The 27,763-nt window shown below is 36.3% G+C and overlaps 1 protein-coding gene across 3 annotated transcripts in view; it reads right to left on the bottom strand.

The window, feature by feature from the left end:
• Positions 1-8,413: 8,413 nt before the first annotated feature.
• Positions 8,414-27,763, bottom strand: part of LOC150087009 (leucine-rich repeat-containing protein 40-like) — a 500,077-nt gene continuing 480,727 nt past the window's right edge. For all 3 annotated transcript variants that reach the window (XM_090372899.1, XM_090372898.1, XM_090372896.1), the window contains exon 15: positions 8,414-8,530. In XM_090372899.1, coding sequence (XP_090229025.1) covers positions 8,425-8,530 — 106 coding nt within the window. In that variant the 3' untranslated portion in view covers positions 8,414-8,424. The remainder of the gene's footprint in view (positions 8,531-27,763) is intronic.

Genomic DNA, 27,763 nt, shown 5'->3' with positions numbered 1-27,763 from the left:
AGTTGTGCAAGTGGGCTGAGAAGCAGCAACTGAAGTTTAACATTAACAAATGCAAAGTACTGCATATGGGTAGCAATAACCCAAGAGAAACGTACCAACTGTGTGGTACTACACTCAGGGAAGTGCAAAGTGAAAATGACCTGGGGATAATTGTGCAATCAAATATGAAGTTTGCTGAGCAGTACAGATGGGCTTGCCAGGGCAAGTCACGGAGTCTTGTCAATGATATACAGAAATTTTGCTAGCAGGGATCAGGGAGGTGATTATTCCGTTGTACAAGGCAATGGTCAGCTACACCTAGAGTACTGTGTACAGGTCTGGAGGCCTCATTTTAGGAAGGATGTAGAGTTGCTAGAACGAGTAGAAAGAAGGGCAACAAGATTAGTGAGGGGAACAAAGGGATGCTCTTACCAAGAAAGGCTTAAGTTCTGCAAATTGCAGTGCCTGGAGAGTAGGTACCTGCGGGGTGATCTGATTGAGGTGTATAAGGCCTTGAATGGGTTGAACAAGCTGAATGCCGGTGAGATTCTTCCTCTTGCTCAGATTAAGAGCCTGAGGGGTGCATAGATTCATATTGAGGAAAGTCAGTTGTAGAATAGATGGGTGCAAATTTGCCTTTAGCCAGCGAGTGTTAATTGGTGGAGCAGAATTCCATCTTTTGTTGTGGAAGTTGATAGCCTAAATAAATTTAAGGCTGAGCTGGACAGGCATTGGAATGAATGGAGGGGCAAAATAGGTTTTTTTTTTTTGGCTTGGCTGATGTTGCATAAGCTTGCTTTCTTGCATTGTATGCCTCTACTAATGCTAATGATTAGTTACTCAATATGACAGAATGGCTTCCAAACCACAACCACAGTTGTGAGGTAATAATTTCATGTCAAAAAATGTTGTATTGAGAGTTATTTTCATTTTGGTTTGTTACTTTATAGAAGCCTAAAGGCTTGCCAGCTCTTATTCCTTATTGGTTTTAGCCTTACCCACAACTGGCTGAATAGAGCATCAAGACTGATTTATGTTTTGAAAATGTTTTTGAAATTTTAAAATTTGATTTCTGTGCCCTACCATTGCATCTGAGGTGCCTTAGACTTTTTTGTCCCGGGTCCTTGATAATTATAACTTCCAAGTTCAATTTAATTATTTGAATTGTAAATAGTGTTCAGTTGTTTTGAAAATGCTAATTGTACAATTATATTGACAGTAACTGATGCTATAGCAAGGAAATTTTCTTTAAAAAAAAAAAAAAAATGGGCTGATAATGACTGTAGCTGTGAAACTACAAAACAGTGACTATACACTGATTAACAATGCCAAGAAGTACAGAGGTATATGGAGGAACCTCCTCAGTACACCGCTGTGACCTTAGGTTTAAGGGAGAGTTTTCTGAATTGGGTGGCTCAGTAGTTCAAATGCCACTGTTTCAAGTGTTCGCAGTGTCCTAATCAATTGGAAATTAGCCTTGTCACCCCAAGATGTTCTATAGCCACTTTGTGTTTCCTCCATTTTTTTCATATCAAGAAGATGGGAGAAAAAGTTTTTGATTTGAGTTGGGGTTTACTGGCACAACAGCAACCTAAACTATAATGTACCAACCACAGGGAGAAAATGCAAATCAAGTTTTAGCATCACCCATTTTAATTGTTGCTCATGGTGGAGTTTGTATGAGTAAAAGCAAAACACTTTACAGAACACTTTCTATACTGTGACATACAGGATATACATCTACTTCACTGATGCTACATCTAAGCTTGAATCGATGATGCTGCTGCATTACGTCAATTCTGGTTGTAAGGCTTCACAATCAATGCATATCTGGTAGAGTGGGAGGCACTGTGCTCCTAACGCTAGAGTATCGTTATCTGCAGCATATTACACCTTCCATTCCACATTTATGTGCGAGTGGAGTGGGGTATGCAAGTTGTTCACAGCATAACTTTTCCTCTGTTGGTGATTTTTGGAACTGAGGAAAAGAATTACATGGAAAACACTGTTTTTCATGTCAAATTTGATTGCATTTCCTCCAACAGAATGTACTTCAGACAGCTCAAAATAAGGATACCTTGTAATTGTAGCCACCCAGTACATAGCCTTTTTATTTTATATTTTTTGATTAATGCCATGTTTCAATTCTGTTTTTAAATGGAATTGTTACAAGACACAATGTGATATCTCTCCCAGCCTTAAAATAGAATTAAAAATAGAAAGCAGTATCCAAAGATATAGGAAAATACAGGCGAAAAATATAGAAATCTATAGCAATATAGGAAAAATATAGAAATCTATAGCAATATAGGAAAAATATAGAAATCTATAGCAATATAGGAAAAATATAGAATGAAATCTTCTTATATTTCTATAAAAGAAAATATAGAAAGATTTGGAAATACAAGAACTCCCCGACATACGTAATGCTCGACTTACGCAAATTGAACTTTATGTAAGTTTTTGCTGGCCGGTGTAAAAAAAAAAAAAAAAAAAAAAATGGGAACATATTTTGCAACTGTAGAGATAAATAGAGGTATTGTGAAAATATCATAATGTGAACCCAATAACATATTGTTGTTCTTGTTTTTTTTTTTTTTTGTAATTCATCCCAAGTCCTTGGAAGTTGAAAATTTTGCTATATTCTAAGCTATTTATCTCTCTTAAAGATCATATTTATGTTTCTTTGTGATTTGGTTTTTTAGGAGCATTAGCAACTAAAGCCATATTGCTCCGGAGATATGCGCCAGTCATCCCTCACCTTTCCGCATCCCCCGTATTTGGTGGGCACGGGCTCAAACCCCGGTCTAATCAAGAAGCGTGTGCTACGCACTGCTGCTCCTGCCCACCTGGCTACAGAGGTGCCATTTATAATGGAAATTGCACTACACTTTCATCGTTATCATATGTTCACGTTATAAGAATTAATTTTGAATACCTTTATGATATTTTTCTAAAGCACGTTTCTGCAGGTCATGACCTAAAAACAATAAAAACAATTTGCACTTTCCGGTTTATTGGGCTTTTCTGTTAGCCCAATTTATTATAGATGGGCAGTAAACTTGATCTTATTGCATTTGCGATAATCCCGATAACTGGAATTCTATGGGTTTTTATGTTATTATGGTGAATGTGTTCCCCTTCACTGAAATCTTCAATCGTATAAAAAACAAATTTTCAGAAACTTCTCTTTATTCTTATTTACATATTACAATGATGAAGGGACCAACGGAAAGTGCAAGCTGGCAGTGCCAGAAAATGAAACAAAATTGATTTAGAAATGAAGATGAAAAGGATTAAGAAGTACAAAGCAGAACAAAGTTTGTCATCAATTTCAAGGGATTAGGTCTCGCTGCTTCAACAGTGAATACTATTTTAAAGGGCAGTGCACATATAAAAGAACATATCAAAGGATCAATGCACTTAAGATGAACAGTGATTACAAAACAGTGTTCAGTGCTATATAGAAGATGGAAAAGCTATTAATAATATGGATGGAAAATCAGATTCAGAAGCCAGTGTCCTTGAGTCCAATGGCCATTCAAGCAAAAGTAAGAATTATTTATGAAGATATTAAGGATAAGTATGGCGAACCACAAGCCAAGTTCGTGGCAAGCAATAGGTGGTTTAATAGGGTCAAGCATCGTGCTGGTTTTCAAAACATTAAAGTATGCAGTGAAGTCACCAGTGCCGATTCTGCAGCTGCAGAGAAATTTTGTGATGTGTTGGAAAAAATTATCGATGAAGGTGGCTGTTCAATGCAGCAAATTTTTAATGTTGATGAGACTCCACTGTACTGGAAAAAAAAAATGCCAGATCGAACATACATTGCCAAAGAGGAAAATACAATGCCAGGTTTCAAGGCTTCAAAAGATAGGGCCACGCTCTTGCTTGGGGCTAATGCAGCGGGAGATTACAGATTAATACCACTGCTTGTGTACCATTCTGGAAATACTTGTGCATTTAAGGGCATCAATAAAGCCACCCTACCCGTGCATTTCCGATTGAACCAGAGAGCATGGATAACAATATCTCTCTTTGGGGATTGGTTTAAATGCTGCTTCATTCCCGAGGTTGGCAAATATTATAAAGACAATGATGTTCCTTTCAAGATTTCACTTATGTTAGATAATGCTCCTGGACATCCTACACATCTAGATGATTTCGATTCAAATGTGAGAGTCATATTTCTACTGCCAAACACGACTTCACTCATCCAACCTATGGATCAGGGTGTTATTTCGAATTTAAAAGCATACTATTTACGTACATTTGCTCAGGCATTTTCTGCAGTAGACGGTGAGAAAAATTTTACGTTAAGAGACTTTTGGAAATTTTTCAATATTTACCATGCCATCTTAAACATTAATAAGGCCTGGGCGGAAATGACTAAAAGTTGTTTAAATGGTGCATGGAAGAAAATATGTCTACAACGCGTAAAAGGCTTTGAAGGGTTTGAAAAAGACGAATCATATGAAGAGGTTACAGATAAGATTGTAAAGTTTGCAGAGCTACTTCAGTTGGAGGAGTTAATAGAGGAAGAAGAGAAGGAATTATCTAACGAATAACTTGCAGGCAGCGATAGTGAAAGAAGAAAATGCTGAAGAAGAACCAAAAGAGGAGCCGAGATCTCCACAGCCCCCAACCTCCGCAGCAGCGTACTTATCAGCTGAAGACTTCGATTCTGGCAACAATGCTTGAGAGGTAAAACTTACTGACATTATGCCTGTCTCCTCTTTTTTTTGTAATTTTATAATTTTGAAATTTTTTAAATTGCACGTTATTGTAATTTTTCCTGCGCATGAGATAAAAAATTGAATAAATACAATAAATAATTCTATTCAGATTTCGTCAAACATTTCGTTTTTTGATTCAATCAATTCAGCGAGCACAGTTGCAAGTGCTGTACAAGCATGGGGGAAATTCCGACTTATGTAGACTTCCGCAGAATGCAACACTTACGTTAATTGGGGAGTGGCTGTACAGGACATAATGCATGCAAAAGAAGTCACCTGGCAGGTACATATACTTTACTGTGTTAACGTAAATTAATATATTTGCATTGATTAGGATAAAATTTTAAAATTTATTTCCTATTATATTTTCAAACTTTGAAAATATCATAGGAATACAGTATATTACATACAATAAATATAGGCAAAAACAAGATGGTTAAAGCACTGATGATGCATTTTATTTCAAAATAAAAATAAATTACAGTCAATAAATTACAGTAAATTACTTTTAAATAAACTAAAATCATAAAAACAATTATTCATAAATTAACACAGAAACATTTAATTGGAGGTAACACTATACTGTAAAAACTATATACAGTTTTAATAAGCTAAATAACAGCAAATATTGTTTACAAAGCAGATTATAAAACAGCGAGAATTTTACTACCCATGACCTTCCCTAACAATCAGTCTCGGTTCTCAATAGTGCCCATTTCTCACACATCCTTTACCACATTAAATGCAGTAGTGAAACATGTGCAGGGAATGACCCCCTCTTTAATGCAACAACACTTACATTATTGGGAAGCACACCCTAACCTACTGTTTTACTTCTCTCGCTCTTAATCTCTCATATGTTGACATAGTTGGATTAAAAATTGTGTATTTTAGTAGCATCCAAGATGCTACCAAAACACATGCTAGGCAACTTTATAAAACTGATATATATATACGTTTGATAAAAAATAAAAAGCAAGTTTGAAATAAGTTTCCCAATTAAACATTTAATTTTTAATCCACGAGTGACCTTTTTCAAACTCTGCACGCTTATATGAGATTAAAGAAAAAGGAAAAATAACACTTCTGTGACCTGGTATCCTTTACAAATTCTGTTTCATATACATGATTGAAGAAAACTAATAATTCATAATTATTAATTATTAACCCCTGGCTTGTAGCCGTGAAGGGTGTTGTGTATGGTGTGTGCCTTTTGTATGCAATAAACAATAAAGAGTTCTTCTTATGGATCAAAAACACTTGCTAATGATACTTTGTGAAGTTAAAGTAAACTATTTTTAAACATGACTCTGTTTTTTAAAAATTGATTCTTTGTTTAAAAGGGGGAGACCACAATTAGCAGTGATTATTATGTTTTTTTTTATTTTTATTTATTTTATTTTTTTTCGGTAGTCTAAAAGTAAATCTGTTACTATTTTAATTTTGAAGATAATCAGGACAGGTTTCAAAGAATGTAGTGAAAAATGATATTGATGCAGTTTATAGGACTCCTTATTACTGTATTTCTTTTTGTTTAATATTTAAGTTATATTTGTACTGTCAATTCTTAAATTACTGGTTAATTAAATTAAACTGACATTACTTTTTTTTACTAAATTTTTCAGCTAATGTTTTAAGAGGAAATGCATTTGTAGGATTGTAGCAAATTTAATTTGCTTTTACTGATAATATTTTAAATAATATACTGGCAGATTTTTCATTCTTTGTAATGAACTTATCGTAGAGTTACAGCAGTAATACAATACTTACTTTTATAGTTTTCTGTAACTGTAATCTGCTGTAAATGCAGATCACCTCAATTACCTAAAATGAAACGACAAATTTTTCCTCAATTGAATTAAATCACAATTAAGTCAGCAAGTAAAAACACATGATATAGTAAAAGGAACAATAGTTATCCAGTACTGTCCACCTTGTAAAGTCATGACAACCCAAGGTGACAGTGATGGCTTCTATTAAAATCATGTTTATCTCCAGGTGGTGGTGGTAAAAGTCATAAATCCACCTTACAGTGAAATATTTTTCCATCCTGGAGGTAGTGTACTCAAAACTTCTATTAAACTCATAGATTTTAATAAGGAAAAAAAAAAAAAAAAAAAAAAAGTCAGGTTAAATAAAGATCCCTCATTTACAAACTCACTCAACTTTCTCACACTGACATTCAGTTTCTGCTTCACGTTTTTCTCTAGTTATCTCTCCATATATACTATTCCGTAGCCGAGTGGTCAGGAGCGGGAGTGCAGTAGCACACGCTCTTTGAGTAGACTGGGGTTGAAGCCCCTGACTGCTGAATACTGTCGATCTGCCAACCCGCAATGGACCAGCGTGGCAGATTATGGTCCATTTCTCTCAGCATGAATTGTTGAGGAGGCTTCCATCCTGCAGTGGGTTGATAATGGCTGCACTTCTTCGTATACTATCCTTCTGAATTAGAATCTTTAATTTCATCTCTTGCTCCTACAATCGAAGCACATTTGATTGTATATATACAATCATTTCATCAACTTCATTTCACTGTTTGAGTCCAAACTCACTAAATGAATTTCCTCATTTATTCCTGTTCTTTGGAACAAGTTTCCTTCAAATGAAAATTATAAGTACAATGTCAACAAGTATCCTTTGCCTTCTCAATCTTCACAGCTTTGAGGCTTTTTCAGCCCAAGATTACTGATGTTTTAAGTCTGAATTTGTTTGAATATTTCTAACTTTAACAAAAAATGATTTGTTTGGCAATACATCATTTTTTTTTAATCTTTTATTCATGTACTGGCACACTGAATGTTTTAATCCAAAATCGTTTTTTTTCACCTGTGACTAGATTTAGAGTTTTTTTGCATAATAATTAATCAAAACCATACCACTACCACTGTAAATTCTCCTTCACAAATTCTATTGGCCACTCCCATTTGCCAATTAACTCTGAATCTGCCAACTATCTCACTATTTGACCCACCAAAAATTTATAAAAATATCCACTTTTAATTCTATATTGATGTCCTATATATTTTTTTAATATTGGTAATGGTTTTGGGAATATATTTATTCTGATGTCAAAATAATAATCACTGTTTTCATCATCACCTTTATACATACAACTGCTTTTCTCATTCTGTAACTCTAATATGTGATACCTAGGCATCTTATTTCAGTTTCCTTCAAGATCTATTAAAGATGTATTTGTATCTCTTCTCAAAAGAAGTCATTATTTGCATATTGCATCTTTTATAACATGCAATTTCTTCTTTTTTCAGATCAAATGAAACAAAAAATATTTGAAATACCGTACAATGAAATACCTCTAAAATGCAGCATACTTCAAAATTCATCAATATATATTTCAAGAACAATAAAGTACTTCCATTGTGACTAAGACAATAATCAACAGATGGTGTGTTCATGATATGCTAAAGCTATTCTTATTTAATGGTATGCATGATAAAAGCAAGAAAAGTTTTTCAATGAGTAATAAATAAATCTGCACTATAATTATTCTTCCCATCATAGTTTTTATACCAAACTTAAGTAAAAAATAACCAGGAAAATACTGTATATACATATCATACAAAGTGTATATTATACACATATTATACACTTGTGATACTAGAACAAATTTGCATCTATTACTACATGCACAACATAAACAGTTCATATTAAAAAAAAAAAAAAAAAAAGGCTTAATTAATATATTTCAGGAAAGAATTCTTCCACGTAGATAATCAAGTAGTGAAGCAGTTCCTTTGGCTAATACAGCAGGGCGAGGATTACGAAATGGATTTCCTTCCAAATGAAGAGATCTGATAATCATAAAAATAATTTTAAATAATATTTATGACAAACTGTGTAGTACTAACAGATTCTGTAAATAAATATATATGTAATTTATAATTATCTTATCTCATTCCTAATGTTATATTTTCATATCGAGGTTGCATTAAGCTAAAGCCTAAAGAAAATATTTTGCATTTCTTAATTCTGTAGAAAGACCCTCAGGGTTGTAAATGATTTTAGAAACTTTATAGCAGAAGTATACCTAATTCTAATTGGGAGTTTACATTATTTGACAATGACTGAAAGGAAGCTGAATGATAAATCGTTGGAGCTAAAAGTAAATAAGACACCTGAAGGTGCTGGAATCTACTTTTAATAACCATATAGTTATTAAAAGTATATTAAAAGAAGCAGCAAAAGAAGTAAGCAACCCATTAATCATAATTATGAGAGTATCCTTGGATTCATGGGATACACTCATAGACTGGAGGCGCTCAAATATTTCTCATATACAAAAAATTAGATCAAAGGAAGAAGAAAGTAATTGCAGGCCTCTAAGACTGAATTATGTGCCAGGGAAAGTAATGGAATTAATGGTTAAAGAAGTAATGCAGAATCATCTTGAAAGGAATGCAGTTATGTGGGAATCCCAACATGGATATTTGTTAAGGAGAGATCTAAAGTAGTTTCAAAGGAGTTAAATGTTGGCATCATATTATTTATATTTTAGTAATGCTTTTGATACTCTTCCACATAAAACTCCTGTAAAAATTGTAGCAGTGTGGCATTCAAGGCAAATTACTGCTATGGATAAATAGATGGATGAGTGATAAAAGACAGTGATTATTTAAGGTCACTGCATTTCATAGACTACTGTTATGAGAGAGGGGCCCCTTATTGTTTTCAATATTTATTAATGATATTAATGTATTAATAACATTAATATCATTAAAAACAAATTATATATTAATAATATTAATGTCTAAGTTTTCTGATAAGAAAAAGGATGATACAGTGGTTAATGACATTGATCGGGGCAGGATAAGTTAAGCAGATGGAAAGAAAAGTGGGAACTGATGTTTAATATTGATAAATTCAGGGAACTGCATTTGGGTAACAGCATATAACATATCATTTGGGTGGTACCAAATTCAAGGCAGTGTAGAATGAAATAGGTCCTAGGGGTAATTGTAGCTGAGATGAGTTTTTCTGAACAGTGCAGATAGACTGCCAGGACATAGAAGTTTCTGTCAATGATATACAAGAATTTTGCCAGCAGGGACAAGGAGGCAGTTATCCTATCATGTAAGATAATGATCAGATCAGATATAAGATCAGATCCTGAGTATAGAAGTTTGCAAGCCTCATTTTAGAAAGGAACAAATCTGTTAGAATAGATGCAGAGGAGGGCAGGAAGACTAGTTGGGGGGGGGGGGGGTGAAAAAGGATACTCCTACCAGGAAAATCGCAGCATCTGGAAACTAGGCATTTGCAAGCAGATATAAGGCTTTAAATTAATAATGCCATCAGTATTTAGTAAACTAAATACTGATTGCATCCTTAATCTTTTTCTGGACGATGGGGAGGAGGAAGGAAAAGGCAGAAATTTAAACTGAAAAAGGATGGTTGCAAGATGTGTGAAAATTTGCTTTCTGCCAGAGAATAATTGAATAAATTTACACCTAACATTGTGGAAATGAGTAATTTGAATTAAATGAAATGAGAATTTGTCAAATTACATTGGCCAACAAAAAAAAAATAAATAAAATAAATAAAAAAATAAAATAATTGTACCTCCAGAGCATAAGTTAAAGATTCCAAAGGAAATATTATCAACAGAACAAATTTGAAAGCGTCTAGGCACCTGTGAGGTGATCTGATTGGGTATAAAGCTTTGAATGGTTTGAGCAAGCTCAATACTGATGAGATTCTTCCTCTTGCACAGATTATGCATTTGAGAGAACAAAAATTCAAATTGAGAAAAAACAGTTGCAGAACAGATGTGTGGAAATTTGCAGTTAGCCAGCGAGCGATTGATTGCTAGAACAAACTTCCATCTGTCATTGTGGAAGTTGATAGCTTAAATAGATTCAAAGAAGAACTGGACAAACTTTTGAAGAAAATGGATAGGTGAAATGGAAAGTTTTTTTTGGCTGATGCTGTATAAGCTTGCTTTCTTGCATCATATGCTACTACTAATGCTAATGCCTAAATGTTTCTATCACATCTCTATTGAAAGGCATACTGAAATTTTAGTAACTTGATGGATGACCAATTTCAAATATCATACAATAATACATATGCTATCTTAAAAATCAGTATTATTCATTTTAACATATTTTAATCAAATATGAAATATAATATAATACACACATTCTTTCATTAGCAACATTTGTCACTCTTAAGAAACCACCAGTAATCTCTCATCACATCAGTATAACAGCAACTGTCATACAACTTTACCACTGTGGATGTGTCCTGATGAAAGCGTTCCCATTGCCCATCATTTACCTCTCCCAAATTTTTAGGGAAAAACCAAGATGAGAATGAAGAAAATGAATTTTCAAAGACATCTGTCAACACATATCTTTATAACATTGCAGTAAAGTTAACATCAGAGATTCATAATTATCTTCTCTCTTCTTCCCATGAACAATTGCTTTAAATGGTATCCAAGCTCCTAGTTCAGTATCCTGTAGCTTTCAAATACATCACCTTTAGGGAGTTAATTTTTTTGAGACCCAATGAAATTCCTTCTTTCAGTTTTGCATTTTTTAAATTTGAAAACACGTCTCTTGGGCAGTGGCAAAGGTGGAAGAACTTTAATTGGTTCAAATAGAGGAACATATAGCATTAGTAGAGGCATATGATGCAAGAAAGCAAAAAAAAAAAAAAAAAAACCCCTTCCCATTTCACCCATCCAATTGCAAAACTTTGTCTAGTTTTTATGCCCCCATCAGGTTCATAATTTGAGAAAGAGAAAGAATTCCATCAGCATTGGACCTGCTCAAACCATTCAAGGCCTTATACACCTCAATCAGATCACCTTGCAGGTGGCTAAGTCTCCAGATGCTGCAATTTGCAGAACTTAAGCCAGGGAGAAGTAATATATATTGCTTCTCCCTGATAAAAATTTTTCCCTCCTTTCCTCTGCTGCAATGCATGTTTTTATTGCAGAACTGCTTCCCCCCCCCCCACAGAGAGAGAGAGAGAGAGAGAAAACAACAGCATTTTGTAAAATTGCTCTAAAGACCAATGAGTAATCCAATTACCTTAAGATCACCACAGACATTATAAGCAAAATCATGGCACTTTATTACACTCAGAATCTTGGCCATACTTTCATATGTTTCTTTCAAGCCAACAGCATGGAGTAGAGGAACTGATGGGAATGCATTTACACTGTGCAGAAAAACTGTTCTTAAACTTAACTGTGAGGCATCAATAAATATATACCAGTAATTAGCATTCTTTTTTAATGTACAGTCCACTCAGAAGAGCACTACTATCTATACAGAAGCACATACCATCTTCCATGATGAAATATTTTGAAAACACTTTGTGATGTTTTTGATGTACTATAATTTTAGCTCCTGCTTAAATTAACTTCCACTGTTCTAACTCAAAACCAAGGAGTTCTGCTTGCTCTTCAGATAAGTTTAAATCATGAACCAAGTCATTAAACTCTTCTTATTTAAGTGTGGTACATTATAATTTTCGGATTGGTAGTCCAAATCTGTTGAAGCCTATGGTCTACAAATCTCTGCAACAAAAATCCTTATAATATTCACAAATGCTTCCTTTTTCTCATGATTTTTGGGCGATATCTGTTATTTGTAGGTCTTCATTATAAGGAATAAGCTTTATTGTGAATGATATTTGATGCTGTGTTTGCTTTTAGCATTAGAATTAGTAGTGTGATATGATGCAAGAAAGCAAGCTTATAACAGCATCAGTAAAAAAAAAAAAAAAAACCACTTCTCATTCACTCCAAAAGTTTTCTGGACATCAGTGATATATCACAGGAGTAGCACACTTTTAATTTTCCTGGTTAGCTACGTCCTCATATTTGTGGTTCAGGTAGCACAAGTGTAAAATAACTTTCATACTCATCACCAATCTTGCATATTACTAAACATGCATAAAGAATATGTATATTTAGCAACACTATACAATAGTATAGTGTTACTTTCATATGTTTAGTAATAGGTTTTCTTCCTCAGAGATTTTGTTGTAAACCATCCACACATGTAGCAAAAATTGCCACGGTGAATTCACACTATTCCTTTGCTTCTGCTTAAAAATTTTAACAATATGATGCTAAGAAAAACACCGAAAAAAATGCAATAGATATGCAGATAAACTGATAAGATGTTCACATACCCTTACTACAACTGTCTTTATGTTATTGAAAGATAGAGGTGAGAAACAGACAAGGCTAAACATGTTAACCCTCCCGGTGTTGTTTGACCTCTGTTTTTTTGTAATTTAATAGCCTGTTTTCACCCTAACTCTCACTGCAGATGATGACAGATGACCATGTTCTAGCTTTTCAACTAACATGCAGTTTCCAAGGTTTAGTTCTTTCTTCCACTTTTTACCTCCTGCGTATTAATGACTGTTTTCCACTGATTGGAAATATTGTCAATAGTTTTACTGATTATGTACACTAATTCAACAAATCCTTCTCGCACAAACAATCGTTTGATTATCCAACACTATTTTTTTAAATACTGATCTCTAGGATGGAGAAGAAGTTTTAGTTAACTTCAGTTCTTCTAAACATAGTACTCTCTTATTTTTTGCAAAAAAAAAAAAAAAAAAAAAAATTTGCTAACTCCATGCTCATCTTCAATAATAGTGAGATGAATAGACAGACAAGGCCCCATTACTTTACCATGGAAAACCCTCACTTCTAACCTTTACTGGCATAAGCATAACATAAGGGATAAGCATGGGTCAATGGAGAACTCATTGGAAAAAGTGGCATTCTTTAGCTTATTTTTTATATTTAGCTAGTGATTTTGTAAGTTACAACTTGCTACTCCTACCGTCACTGGTTAAGGAAGCAATGCAGGACCATCTAGACAAGACTGCAGTTATAGTTCAGACACAGCATTATATTAAGAGTTAAGGGGATTAACTCTTAATGATATTAAGAGTTAAGGGGAAGTTTTGTCTGACAAATTTGATTGGATACTATGATGTGGTCACAAAGGAATTGGATGCAAAGAATAATTTTGATATCATATACTTGGATTTTAAGAAAGTTTTTGATACTGTGGCACATGGAAGACTACTGTACAAATTGGAGCAGTATGGCATTAAGAGCAAATTGCTACAATGGATAAAAGGATGGCTGTGTGGGAGAAGACAGTGGTTATCAATGGCCACTGCTCAATGTTATTAGTGGAGCTCACCAGGGTTCAGTGTTGGGCCCATTGTTGTTTTCAGTATTTAGCAATGATCTGAAGGTATATCAGAGTGAATTCCAAGTTTGTAGATGATACGAAGGTTGGCAGTATTCTTAATGTCAGTGATGATAATGATGAGGTGGCAACTGAAGTTTAACATTGAAGAATATAATTAGAAATAGCAAGAGCTTAAAATGGAAAATATACACTTTAGACAATTATATCGTACATAGTCTATTGCCCATTTTATATATGGGCAAATTTAGGAAATTAATTGCGTGATACGAGAGTAGCCTTGTGCAAGCGAAGTTTTTACAGCTCCGGTTAATAGAGAAGTTTTTTTTTATATTTTTTCTGTTTTATAACTTAAATTGGCATATTAACTTATTTTTTTGAGTAGCTTTATATTCTAGTTACGAAACTTAGTTTAATTTTTAACTTCGATAGAGATTTTTTAGGTTATTAATTAATATCGTTAAGGGTATCCAATCCACGTGTTTTACAAGTTTTGCAGCTCCAGCGAACAATAGAGTTTTAGCTATATTTAGCATTAGCATTAGTAGAGGCATATGATGCAAGAAAGCAAGCTTATTCAGCATCAGCCAAAAAAAAAAAAAAAAAAAAAAAAACACCACTGCCATTTCACCCCTCCGTTCACTCGAAATACCTGTCCAGTTGATGAGCCTTAAATTTGTTTAGGCTATCAACTTCAACAACAAGTGATGGAAGTCGGTTCCACCAACCAACAACCCGCTGGCCAAAGGCAAATTTCCGCACATCTATCCGACATCCGTCCTTCCTCAATTTGCATTTATGCCCTCTGAGCTGATTATTCTGAGCAAGATGAAGAATCCCATTGGCATTGAGCATGCTTAAACCATTCAAAGATCACCTCGCCGGTGCCTAGTCTCCAGACTCTGTAATTTGCAAAACTTAAGCCTTTCTTCGTAAGAGCAACCCTTTGTTCCATTCACTAATCTTGTTGCCCTTCTCTGTACCCGTTCCAGCAGCTCTACATCCTTCTTGAAATGAGGCCTCCAGACCTGTATACAGTACTCAAGATGTGGCCTAACCATTGCCTTATACAAGGGAATAATCACCTCCTTATCCCTGCTAGAAAAATTCCTGTATATCATTGACAAGACACCATGAGCTACTCTTGCAGCTCATCTGCACTGCTCAGAGAACTTCATATCTGCCTGCACAATTACCCCCAGGTCCTTTTCATTCTCCACCACTGTCAGTGTAGTACCGCAGAGTTGATATGTTGCTCTGGGGTTACTGTTTCCCATATGTAGTACTTTACATTTGTCAATGTTAAACTTCATTTGCCACCTCTCAGCCCATCTGTTCAACCCTTCCAGATCCTGTTGCAGCAGCATAGCATCAGTGGTATCCTTAACAACCCTGCCAACCTTTGTATCATCTGCAAACTTGGACATTAAACTTGATATCCCATCATCAATATCATTCATAAACACCGAAAACAACAACGGACCCAAGACTGAACCCTGAGGAACTCCACTAATAACATTAGTCCATGTTGAGCAGTGTCCATTGATTACTACTCTCTGTCTTCTGCCACTCAACCATCCCCTTATCCATAGCAGCAATTTGCCTCCAATGCCACACTGCTCCAATTTGTGCAGCAGTCTTCCATGTGCAACAGTATCAAAAGCCTTTCTAAGATCCAAATATATAATATCAAAGTTATTCCCTGCATCCAGTTCTTTTGTGACTACATCATAGTATCCAATCAAATTGGTCAGGCAAGACCTGCCCTTAACAAAACCATGCTGTGTCTGAGCTATAACTGAATTCTTGTCTAGATGATCCTGCAGTGCTTCTTTAACCAGTGCCTCCATTAATTTACCTGGAACAGAAGTTAAACTAACAGGTCTATAATTACTTGTGTCAGCCTTTGATCCTCCTTTGTGAATTGGGGTTACATTTGCACATCTCCAGTCTATGGGTACCTCCCCTGAGTCCAAAGAAGCTCTCATAATTATGGTTAGGGGTTTGCTTACTTCCTTTGCTGCCTCCTTTAATATAACTGGATAGATCCCATCCACCCCAGGTGCCTTTTTTAGGTTCATCCTCAACAATCTCTCCTCCACTTTCCTCTCAGTTATTACAAAATCATCCAGCTCACTGCCAATGTTTACTTTACCTACATCATTCTCCTTCCTGAATAACTCCTCACGCGTGAGGAGTTATTCAGGAAGATTTAGCCACTTTATGTGCGTGAGGAGTTATTCAGGAAGATTTAGCCACTTTATTGACTTAATTGCTATATTAAATTATTTTCTAAAAGTAGCTTATAGACCTAGTCAAGATCCTTAGTTTATTCTGAATTTAGATAGCGAGATTTTGCAAGTTAATTAATACTTAGTGCCCGTAGATTTACCGTTCTTAATTGGCCACCATTGTTATATGACACGTTATATCCCATACTAGATAGTTTTAGAAAAATGCATGGGATACATATAAATTAATGGGTGACACGGAAGCCTATGATAGAAGCTGGTCTGTAACCAAGTCACAAAGGAGATTAGGCAGGCAAAGGCAGATTATGAGAAATATTTGGCAAAGGATGCAAAGAAAAACAGCAAAGAGTTCTTTACCTATGTAAACTCTAGAAGGAAAGGAAAGAATGAGATTGGTCCACTGAATATTGATGGTTCTACTGTTGATAATCCTGCTCAGGTGGCTAACAAACTAAATGAGTATTTTGCATCTACATTCACACATCAGGAGTTATTCAGGAAGGGGAATGCCAGAGGTGAATTAAACTCTGGTAGTGAGCTAGATGATTTTGTAATAACTGAGAGCACAGAAGTGGAGGAGAAATTGTTGAAAATAAACATAAAAAAGGCACCCGGGGTGGATGGGATCTATGCACTCATATTAAAGGAGGCAGCAAAGGAAGTAAGCAAACCCTTAGCCATAATTATGAGAGCTTCCTTGGACTCAGGGGAGGTACCCATGGACTGAAGATGTGCAAATGTGACGTTCAATTTACAAAGAAGGTTCAAAGGGTGACCCAAGTAATTATAGACCTGCTAGTTTAACTTCTGTTCCAAAGAAATTAATGGATGCACTTGTTAAAGAAGCACTGCAGGATCATCTAGACAAGACTTCGGTTACAGCTCAGACACAGCATGGTTTTTTAAGGGGAAGTCTTGTCTGACCAATTTGATTGGATACTATGATATGGTCACAAAGGAACTGGATGCATGGAATAACTTTGATATCATATATTTGGATCTTAGAAAGGCTTTTGATACTGTTACACATGGAAGACTGCTGCATAAATTGGAGCAGTGTGGCAGTGCAGATGGTCTGCAAGTATAGCTCATGGTGTCTTCTCAATGATATACAGGAATTTTTCTAGCAGGGATAAGGAGGTGATTATTCCCTTGTATAAGGCAATGGTCAGGCCACACCTTGAGTACTGTATACAGGTCTGGAGGCCTCATTTCAAGAAGGATATAGAGCTGTTGGAATGAGTACAGAGATGGGCAACAAGATTAGTCAATGGAACAAAGGGTTGCTCTTACAAAGAAAGGCTTAAGTTTTGCAAATTACAGTGTCTGGAGACTAGGCACTGGCGATGTGATCTGATAGAGGTGAATAAAGCCTTGAATGGTTTGAGCATGCTCAATGCTGATGGAACTCTTCCTCTTGCTCAGAATAATCACCTCAAAGGGCATAAATTCAGATTGAGGAAAGACAGATGTAGAATGGATGTGCGGAAATTTGCCTTTAGCCAGCGGGTAGTTGGATGGTGGAACAGACTTGCATCCCTTGTTGTGGAAATTGATAGCCTAAATAAATTTAAGGCTTGGCTTCACAGGTATTTTGAATGAATGGAGGGGAGAAATGGAAGTGGTTTTTTTGTTTTTGGCTGATGCTGCATAAGCTTGCATTCTTGCATTGTATGCCTCTACTAATGCTAATGCTAAATCCAAATAGATGATATCAAAATTATTTTTGGCATTTAGTTCCTTTGTGACCACATCATAGTAACCAATCAAATTGGTCAGACAAGACCTCCCTTTCACAAACCCATGCTGTGTCTTAATTATTACTATAGTCTTGTCTAGATGATCCTGCAATGCTTCTTTAATCAGTGATTCCATTATGTTCCCCGGAACACAAGTTAAACTAACATGTCTGTAGTAACTTGTGTCACCTTTTGAACCTCCTTTGGGAATTGGTGATACATTTGCACATCTCCAGTCCGTTGGGACCTCCCCTGAGTCCAAGGAAGCTCTCATAATTATGGCTAAGTGTTTGCTTACTTCCTTTGCTGCCTCCTTTAACATAACTGGATAGATTCTGTCCACCCCAGGTACCACCCCAGGTACCCAGAAATTGTTGAAGTTAAACTTACGTTTAACTTCAACAATTTCTCCTCCAATTTGCTCTCAGTTATAACAAAATCACTTAGCTCGCTGTTAGCGTTTGATAAACTTCTGGCACTCCCCTCATTGAATAACTCCTCCTGTGTGAATGTAGATTCAAAATACTCATTCAGTTTATCAGCTACCTAAGCACGATCATCAATAGTCAACCCATCTGTGTTAAGTGGTCCATTCTGATTCATCCCTTTCCTTCTAGAGTTTACATAAGTAAAGAACTCTTTACTTTTTTTCTTTGCATCCTTTTCCAAACATTTCTCATAATCTGCCTTCGCCTGCCTAACCTCCTTTGTGACTTGATTACAGACTAGTTTATATCTGCCATAGTCTTCTGTGTTGCCTGATACTTTATATGCATCTCACACATTCTTCTTCTCTGCCACTAGCCTCATTAATTCATCTGACATCCATTTAGGCCTAAACCTTGTACAGTATTTCTTTTGCAATGAAAAGCCTAGTAGCCTCCAAAATTAAGTCCCTGAAGGCTTCACATTTAGAATTCACTGTTGGTACCATCATCAGTTGATCCCACTGTACAGAATTTAGAAACTGTCTGGGACCTCTGTAGTAACCTTTACGAAAGCAAAAGCCCTTCCCTTTAGCCTTGATGGTAGTTACATATTTAAATAATTTCCACGTGAATAGATTGTGATCACTGTCACCCAGAGGTTGTTTTATCTGCAGATTCTTAATGCATGAAGAATCACTACTGACAATCAGATCAAGAGTATTACTCCTTCTGGTTGCCTCTCGAACATATTGCTGTAGAAAACAGTCATCCAATAAATCCACAAAAGTGTTGCTTGTGTGCAAGTGACCAATCCACAAGTTCTGGAAATTAAAATCTCCCATTATAAGACATTCTAATTTACTGGCCCACTCTATATCTCTGCAGAATTGCTCATTATACTCATCAGATTCATTGGGCCTATAACTCACACCTACTCTCATTTTCCCTTTCCCAATGCTTATTTCACACCAAACAGACTCAACACTGCATTGTCCACCAACATCAATTGGATGCACTTCCTTAGATTTTATGTGTTTCTTAACTAACAGCATAATCCCTCCTCCCTTCCTATCCTGTCTATCCTTCCTATACACATTGTACTCCCCAAATTCCAACTCCGCACTGCCTATATCTGTGTGATACCACGTCTTTGATATCCCATCAATATCTGCCTTTGATGTCTTGACTAGCACTTCAAGCTCATCAAATTTATTAACTATACTCCTAGCATTGGTGTACATTCAAGTATACATGCACCTGTTCCTGCTCTTAGCCACCCTAACACAGCCCATGTATTTACTTGTTCCACTATGACTCCCAGCAGTCCTGGAAATCTTCATTACCTTTCTTTCCAGTCTGCTGCCCATTCTAATAGAAGCTGTGCAAGAATCACTTTTGCCTCTGCCTGCGGCCACTGTTAACCTTTTAGTCTTTGTATCCCCCTACGCTAGCAGTTTTCCGACCCACCTAACACTGCTTCGATAGCATCAGCAAATATCCTTGCACCCTTTCTATTTAAGTGTATCCCTTCCCTGTAGAAGCAGTCTCTCCTGTCAACAAGCACAGACCAGGAGAAATAAATTCTACCCCTTGAGCCTTGCACAATATCTCCAGGGCAGAATTGATTGACAAGGCTCTCATCATATATCCCCTCCTATTGTGTCTGGGCAGAGTTGAAGACACTTTCACTTTCAACCCTAACTCGCAACTTTTTTTCAACATTGACCTGTACTTGTTGAGTAAATCTGCAGATCTCTTACTCTAGTTAGTTCCAACGTGTAGAACAATATCATCTTTTGTGCACTGAAAAGATGATATCTTCTCTACAACATCATCAACTTTTGCCTCTGGCAGACATACCCTGGTCCTGTTCCACCTACCGTTCTTACATAGTATATTACCCATCTCTCTGACAATAGAGTCACCAACAATAACTAGTTCTTTCGGGACCAGCGCATTCTACCTCGGAGATTGCCTCGGTGTTGTCTGATGCACAGGATTGAGCTCTGTCATTGAGCTGGGCAGCTGAGAGCCTGATGAGCCCCTCATATTGATTTCTTCGAGGGCATTTACCCTACACTTCAAGCTCTCATAGACGACCATCAGAATGCTAAGTTGCCGCCTAATTTCTTTTAACTCTAGGCATCTTGCACACACAAATGAATCCTCCTTGGCTAGATCATGTCCTGTTTTAGAAAGGTCGGCAAACATTTCATATTTCGCACATTTTTTGAGACTGTGATGCGTTGGAGAATCATCCCCTTCGTTTCTGCCCCGAGCCACAGCACTCTCGCTAATCTGTGATCTTTGCTTTGCAACTCTAGTCTGAGTCATGATTTCTGTTTAACTATAATTTAATTAACAATGAAATTTAATAAGATTAATAATTTTGATTAATTGATAATACTATAATAAGCTAACAGATTCCTAATACAGTGCTTCGTATTATGCTATCTAATTTTACTTTATACCTTAGGCTATCAGTTCGAGATATATATATATATGTTAAGCTATTTTTTATTGACTACAATATGGCGGCTAGTTCAATAATATTAGCGCCAAAACTGGGAGTCATAACTTCCAAAAATTGCTGGTTCAATTCAAAATAAGAAAAATTCTAATGAACGCTACCAAGCCTATTTAATATCCCCATAAAACGCGATGTACTATGTTAAATAACAAAGAATATGATAAAAATGAAAAAATCCACCTTCTGTATTGTTCTGCAATCCTAGCGCCCTCTTTCGTATTCATTAATTTGAGTTTTTAACAAAGGAAAAAATGCCTGGAAAACATTAAACAAACAGGTCTGCTGATGAGGCTAGTAGGGGCCAGACGTGTTCAAAGCCGCTAAGTGGATTTTTCTTATTTATTGATTTGAAATTATTGTTTTTCTAATACTTTTGATTTGAATTTAGTAGTACAGCATTATTTTGTGATTTTCTGATTAATTTGGTGTATTTATTCTTTACTCGGCCTTGTAATTGCATAAAAGTATCCACGTGTTAAAAGTTGCAACTCCGCTGAACGAGAAGTTTTTTAGCCATATTTAGCCGCTTATTGAATATTTTTTACATCAAATTATTTTCTGTAAGTAGCTTATAGACCTAGTAAGGATCACTAGTTTATTCTGAATTGAGACAGCGAGATTTGAAAGTTAATTAATACTTAAGCGTCCGTAGATTTACCGTTCGTAACTTCCCACCTTTGTCTTTGTCATACGATACGTTATATACCGAACGAGATAGCGTTAGTATAGTATAGGTTATAATATTGTCAGTGATCGGTAAAATCTACTAAACTTGTTGAACTTCGTTGGCATTTAAATTGTACTTTTAACTAAATAACATATAACGACTTAGATTACAAACGTAACATAATTAATTAATACATAACTGATACGGAAGTTATATAAAGGGAACTTGTAGATAATTAATACTTAACACTGAAAAATATATATCCCGTTATAACTGTGTTGGGAGACAAGTTTAGGGTTATAAACTGAAATTGAAATTTTATCGAAATTAATAGAAATCATGACTCAGACCAGAGCAGCAAAGCAAAAGGCTCAAGTTAATGGAAGTGCTGTGGCTCAGAGGAGAACTGAGGGGGGCAGTTGCCTTCTGAATCACAGCCTTTTAAAATGCACTGCTTGCATGATGTTTGTGGAGCATTCAGGTACGGGACATGATATTGCCATAGGGGATGTCTTTGTGTGTGCGCGATGCAAGGAGTGTATCGAAATCAGGCAACAACTCAGCGTTCTTATGGGCCTATATGAAAGCTTGAAGGACAGGGTGGATGCCCTCGAAGGAACTAAATTGAGGGGCCCATCAAGCTCTCATCAATGCCAGAGCTTGCACTTGGTCATCACGCAACACAGCGGCAACCACCAAGGCAGAATGCGCTGGTCCCAAAGGAACTAGTAGTTGTTGGTGACTCTATTGTCAGGGAAACGGGGAACATGCTTTGTAAAAAGGATAGGTGGAACAGGACCAGGGTATGTCTGCCAGGGGCAAAGGTTGATGACGTTGTAGAGCGGATATCATCTTTTAAAGGCACAAAAGGTGATATAGTTGTACATGTTGGCACTAATGATATCAAGAGTAGGAGACCGGCAGAATTACTTAACAAGTACAGGTCACTGTTGAAAAAAAGCCGAGAAATAGGGTTGAATTTGAAAGTGTCTGCAATTCTGCCCAGATATGATAGGAGGGAGTATATGATGAGAGCCTTGCCGATCAATTTGGCCCTGGAAAGATTGTGCAAGGCTCAAGGGGTAGACTTTTTTTCAGCCTGGACTGTACTTGTTAACAGGAGAGATTGCTTCTACAGGGATGGGATACACTTAAATAGAAAGGGTGCAAGAATATTTGCTGATGCTATCGAGGCAGTGTTAGGTGGGTCGGAAAACTGCTAGCTTGGGGGGGAGACAAAGACTAATAGATTAACAGTAGCTGCTGGCAGAGGTGAAAGAGATTCTTGCACTGCTTCTATTGGAATGAGCAGAAGCCTGAAAAACAAGATGCAGGATATTTCAGAGACTGCTGGGAGTCATTGCGGTACAAGTAAACACATGGGTTGTGTTAGGGTAGCTAAGAATAGAAATAGGTGTATGTATACTTGCGTGTACACCAATGCTAGGAGTTTAGTAAATAAATTTGATGAATTTGAGGTATTGCTCAAAACATCAAAGGCAGATATTGTTGGGTTATCAGAGCCATGGTGTCACGCAGATATAAGGAATACAGAACTGGAATTTGGGGAGTACAATGTCTACAGAAAGGATAGACAGGATAGGAAGGGAGGAGTGGTTATGCTAGTAGTTAAGAAATACATAAAATCCAAGGAAGTGAAGCCAGTCGACAACATCGCTGGACAGTGCAGTGTCGAGTCAGTTTGGTGTGACATAAGCATTGGGAGATCAAAATTGAGAGTAGGAGTGTGCTATAGGCCTAATGACTCTGATGAGTATAATAAGAAACAGGGAAATAGAGTGGGCCAGTAAATCAGAGAGTCTTATAATGGGAGAGTTTAATTTCCCAGATATTGACTGGAATTTGGGGGCTGGTCATTCACACACTAGCAAGGCTTTTGTGGATTTATTGATTGACTGTTTTCTACATCAGCATGTTTGGGAGGCAACTAGAGGGAGGAATACACTTGATTTGATTATCAGCAGTGATTCTTCATGCATTAAGAATCTGCAGATAAATGAACCACTAGGTGGCAGTGATCACAGTGTGCTGAAGTGGGATTTACTCAAAGAGGTAACTAGCATTAGGGGTAAAGGGAAGGGCTATTGCTTTCGTAAAGGCGACTACGATGGACTGAGACAGTATTTAAATTCTATACAGTGGAACCAACTGATGATGTTACCAACAGCAAATGCAAAATGGGAAGCTTTCAAAGAACTTATCTTGGAAGCTACTAGGCTTTATATACCAACTAAGAAATATTGTTCAAGGTTTAGGCCTAAATGGATGTCAGATGAACTAATGAGACATATGGCAGAGAAGAAAAATGCTTGGGATACATACAATTTAACACATGACACAGAAGCCTATGATAGATACAAGTTGATATGCAACCAAGTTACAAAGGAGGTTAGGCAGGCGAAGGCAGATTACGAGAAATCTTTGGCAAGGGATGCAAAGAAAAACAGCAAAGAGTTCTTTACTTATGTAAACTCTAGAAGGAAGGGGATGAATCAGATTTGTCCACTTGATATCGATGGGTGAACTGTTGATGATCCTGCTCAGGTAGCTAACAAGCTAAATGAATATTTTGCATCGACATTCACACATAAGGAGTTATTCAGCGAGGGGAATGCCAGAGGTGTATTCAACTATAGCAGTAAGCTAGAGAATCTTGTAATAACTGAGAGTAAAGTGGAGGAGAAATTTTTGAAGATAAACACAAGAAAGCCACCTGGGGTGGATGGGATCTATCCAGTTATATTAAAGGAGACAGCAGAGGAAGTAAGCAAACCCTTAGCCATAATTATGAGAGCTTCCTTGGACTCAGGGGAGGTACTCACAGACTGGAGATGTGCAAATGTGACCCCAATTCACAAAGGAAGATCAAAGGCTGACACAAGTAATTATAGACCTGTGAGTTGAACTTCTGTTCCAGGAAAATTAATGGAGGCACTGGTTAAAGAAGCACTGCAGGTTCATTTAGACAAGACTTCAGTTATAGCTCGGACACAGCATGGTTTTGTTAAGGGGAAGTCTTGCCTGACCAATTTGATTGGATACTATGATGCAGTCAGAAAAGAACTGGATACAGGGAATAACTTTGATATTATATACTTGGATCTTAGAAAGGCTTTTGATACTGTTGCACATGAAAGACTGCTGCACAAATTGGAGCAGTGTGACATTGGAGGTAAATTGCTGCTATGGATAAAGGGATGGTTGAGGGGGAGAAGACAGAGAGTGGTAATTAATGGACACTGCTCGTCGTGGACTAATGTTATTAGTGGAGTCCCTCAGGGCTCAGTGTTGGGTCCATTATTGTTTTCTGTATTTATAAATGATATTGATGATGGTATATCAAGCTTAATGTCCAAGTTTGCAGACGATACAAAGGTTGGCAGGGTTGTCAAGGACACTACTGACACTATGCTGCTGCAACAGGATCTGGAAAGGTTGAGCAGATGGGCTGAGAGGTGCCAAATGAAGTTTAATATTGACAAATGTAAAGTACTACACATGGGAAACAGCAACCCCAGGACAACGTATCAACTCTGTGGTACTACACTGACAGTGGTAGAGAATGAAAGGGACCTGGGGTGGTTGTGCAGGCAGATATGAAGTTCTCTGAGCAGTGCAGACGGGCTGCAAGAGTAGCTCACGGTGTATTGTCAATGATATATAGGAATTTTTCTAGCAGGGATAAGGAGGTGATTATTCCCTTGTATAAGGCAATGGTCAGGTCACACCTAGAGTACTGTATACAGGTCTGGAGGCCTCATTTCAAGAAGGATGTAGAGCTGGTGGAATGAGTACAGAGAAGGACAACAAGATTAGTGAATGGAACAAAGGGTGCTCTTACGAAGAAAGGCTTAAATTTTGCAAATTACAGTGTCTGGAGACTAGGCACCAGCGAGGTGATTTGATAGAGGTGTATAAAGCCTTGAATGGTTTGAGTATGCTCAATGCTGATGGGATTCTTCCTTTCGCTCAGAATAATCACCTGAGAGGGCATAAATTCAAATTGAGGAAAGACAGATGTAGGATAGACGTGCGGAAATTTGCCTTTAGCCAGCGGGAGGTTGGTTGGTGGAACAGACTTCGATCCCTTGTCATGGAAGTTGATAGCTTAAATAAGTTTAAGGCTCAGCTGAACAGGTATTTCGAACGAACAGAGGGGTGAAGTGGAAGTGGTTTTTTTTTTTTTTTTTGGCTGATGCTGCATAAGCTTGCTTTCTTGCATCAAATGCCTCTACTAATGCTAATGTGGCCAAAAATGTAAGGTGAAAGAGTGAGGTACTTGACATTGAGTTGATTATCAAGTGTAATTTTAGCCAAACAATGGAACAATTAGTATCAGTGTTTAATGTAGGAATATGACAACACACACATTAGCATCCCCACCATGCAAAGAACTCTAACAAAGAATATTAGGTAGTCTTCATAGAAGTTACTTATCTAAGGCACTAACCAGAAAAACAGACTTGTAATTGGTTCCAGAAATGCAAAGGATGGTGACAAGGGGGATTTGAGGCAAGTCATGTGGTCTAACAAGACCAAATTAATGCTTTTCAGCAGTAATGAAAGAGTGCAGAATGCTCATATTGAAAAATACTAATATGTAGCTCATTATATGTTTATGTGAACATGTACTGTTCAACATTAGACACAAATTCCAAACACAATTATGGAAAAGATGATGGCTGGTTACACTTGTTGTATGAGCGTCCTTGTATTAAAATGACAGATGATTTAACAAATAATATTGGATTTAAAAGTGTCAATAAATTAAATAAAAATCCAATATTTTTCTCATATTTAGTGAATTCTCACTAAGTTCATTTGCCCAGTTCTCAACTCGTGTTTTGATAAATGTTGGGCCTCAGATATCATAGGTTAACAAGTGTTACTAGCTGAATTTTTTCTAACTTCTTTGTAATTTTATGAATTTTATACTTATTTACACATGCATATAGTCAATTTTAGATTTATTTTACTATATACTGTTTAGTAATTTCAGAGAATTTGTAAATAGTTTAGTAGTAGTAGTAGTGGCATGTGATGCAATAAAGCAAGTGTATGAGCTTATGCAGCATCAGCCAAAACAAAAAAAAAATCACAACATTCCCTCCAAATGCCTGTCCAGTTCCTCCTTAAATTTATTCAACCTATCAACTTCCACAACGACAGATGGAAGTTTGTTCCAGATGTTAACCACCTGCTGGCTAAAGGCAAATTTCCGCACATCTATTCTACATCTGTCCTTTCTTAATTTGAATTTATGCCCCCTTAGGTTTGTAATCTGAACAAGTGGAAGGATCCCATCAGAATTCAGCATGCTCAACCCATTCAAGGGTTGAGCATAAGGGTAGTTTAACTTATTGATGTATAAAACTTTATATTTGATATTATTTTACTATTAAATCTTGTGTTTAAGGTTCATTTGATGAAATATTTGAATTGAATAATATCCACTATTTTTTTCTAATTCTGATTGTTGTAACTGTTAGAGTTTGGTTATTGTATTCGTTATTTAACTTTGTTTACTTTCCCGTGGTTGTTAGACACTAATCAGCCCACCTCTTTGGGGTGGGGATGGTAAAGTGTAGAATTTTTTTTTTTTTTTTTTTGAAATGCTGCTTATACTCTCCCCAGGGTTAAGTGGCTGGACACAAAACACATGACGAGGACTGAGATACTAATCTTCCCTTCTTTTGGGATGCAGAGATTTCTTTTTCATAAAAGTGAATGTATAGCAGGATTTATTTACATTTGGGTATGAGCACACATTCTGGAACTGCATGTTATAGAGTTGTTGATAAAAAAAAAAAAAAAAAAAAGTTAAGATGGAATATTGACACACAGATGTGTTCTAAGGTGCTACATATATGAATGTATAAATTATATTATTTTAGGATGAGTGTAGAATTCACCAGGAAAAAAAAATATTCAGTGAGAAAAATATGGCATTCAATTTTGTGGTTTGAAAATCATCCTGTATGACTACATCTGTTAAAAAATTTTTTAATTTTCTTACTTTTATTTATTTTTATCTATTTTTTTATTTTAACTACTGCTGTTAAGAAGATATTACTTTCAAAAAGTGTGTTTTTCAATAATTTAGATAAATGGAATTCAATGTTGCTGGTTGCTTACTTGGTTTTTTATTTATTATAGACATATTTGTGTTTCAACTTTTATTAACTAAAACATA

The sequence above is a fragment of the Mastigoproctus giganteus genome, chromosome 4 (genome assembly GCF_048544385.1).
Source record: "Mastigoproctus giganteus isolate SK-2022 chromosome 4, ASM4854438v1, whole genome shotgun sequence".
In the NCBI taxonomy this organism is placed as follows: domain Eukaryota; kingdom Metazoa; phylum Arthropoda; class Arachnida; order Uropygi; family Thelyphonidae; genus Mastigoproctus; species Mastigoproctus giganteus.
Note: the sequence above shows the minus strand (reverse complement) of the source record. Positions and strands in the feature narration are given on the sequence as shown.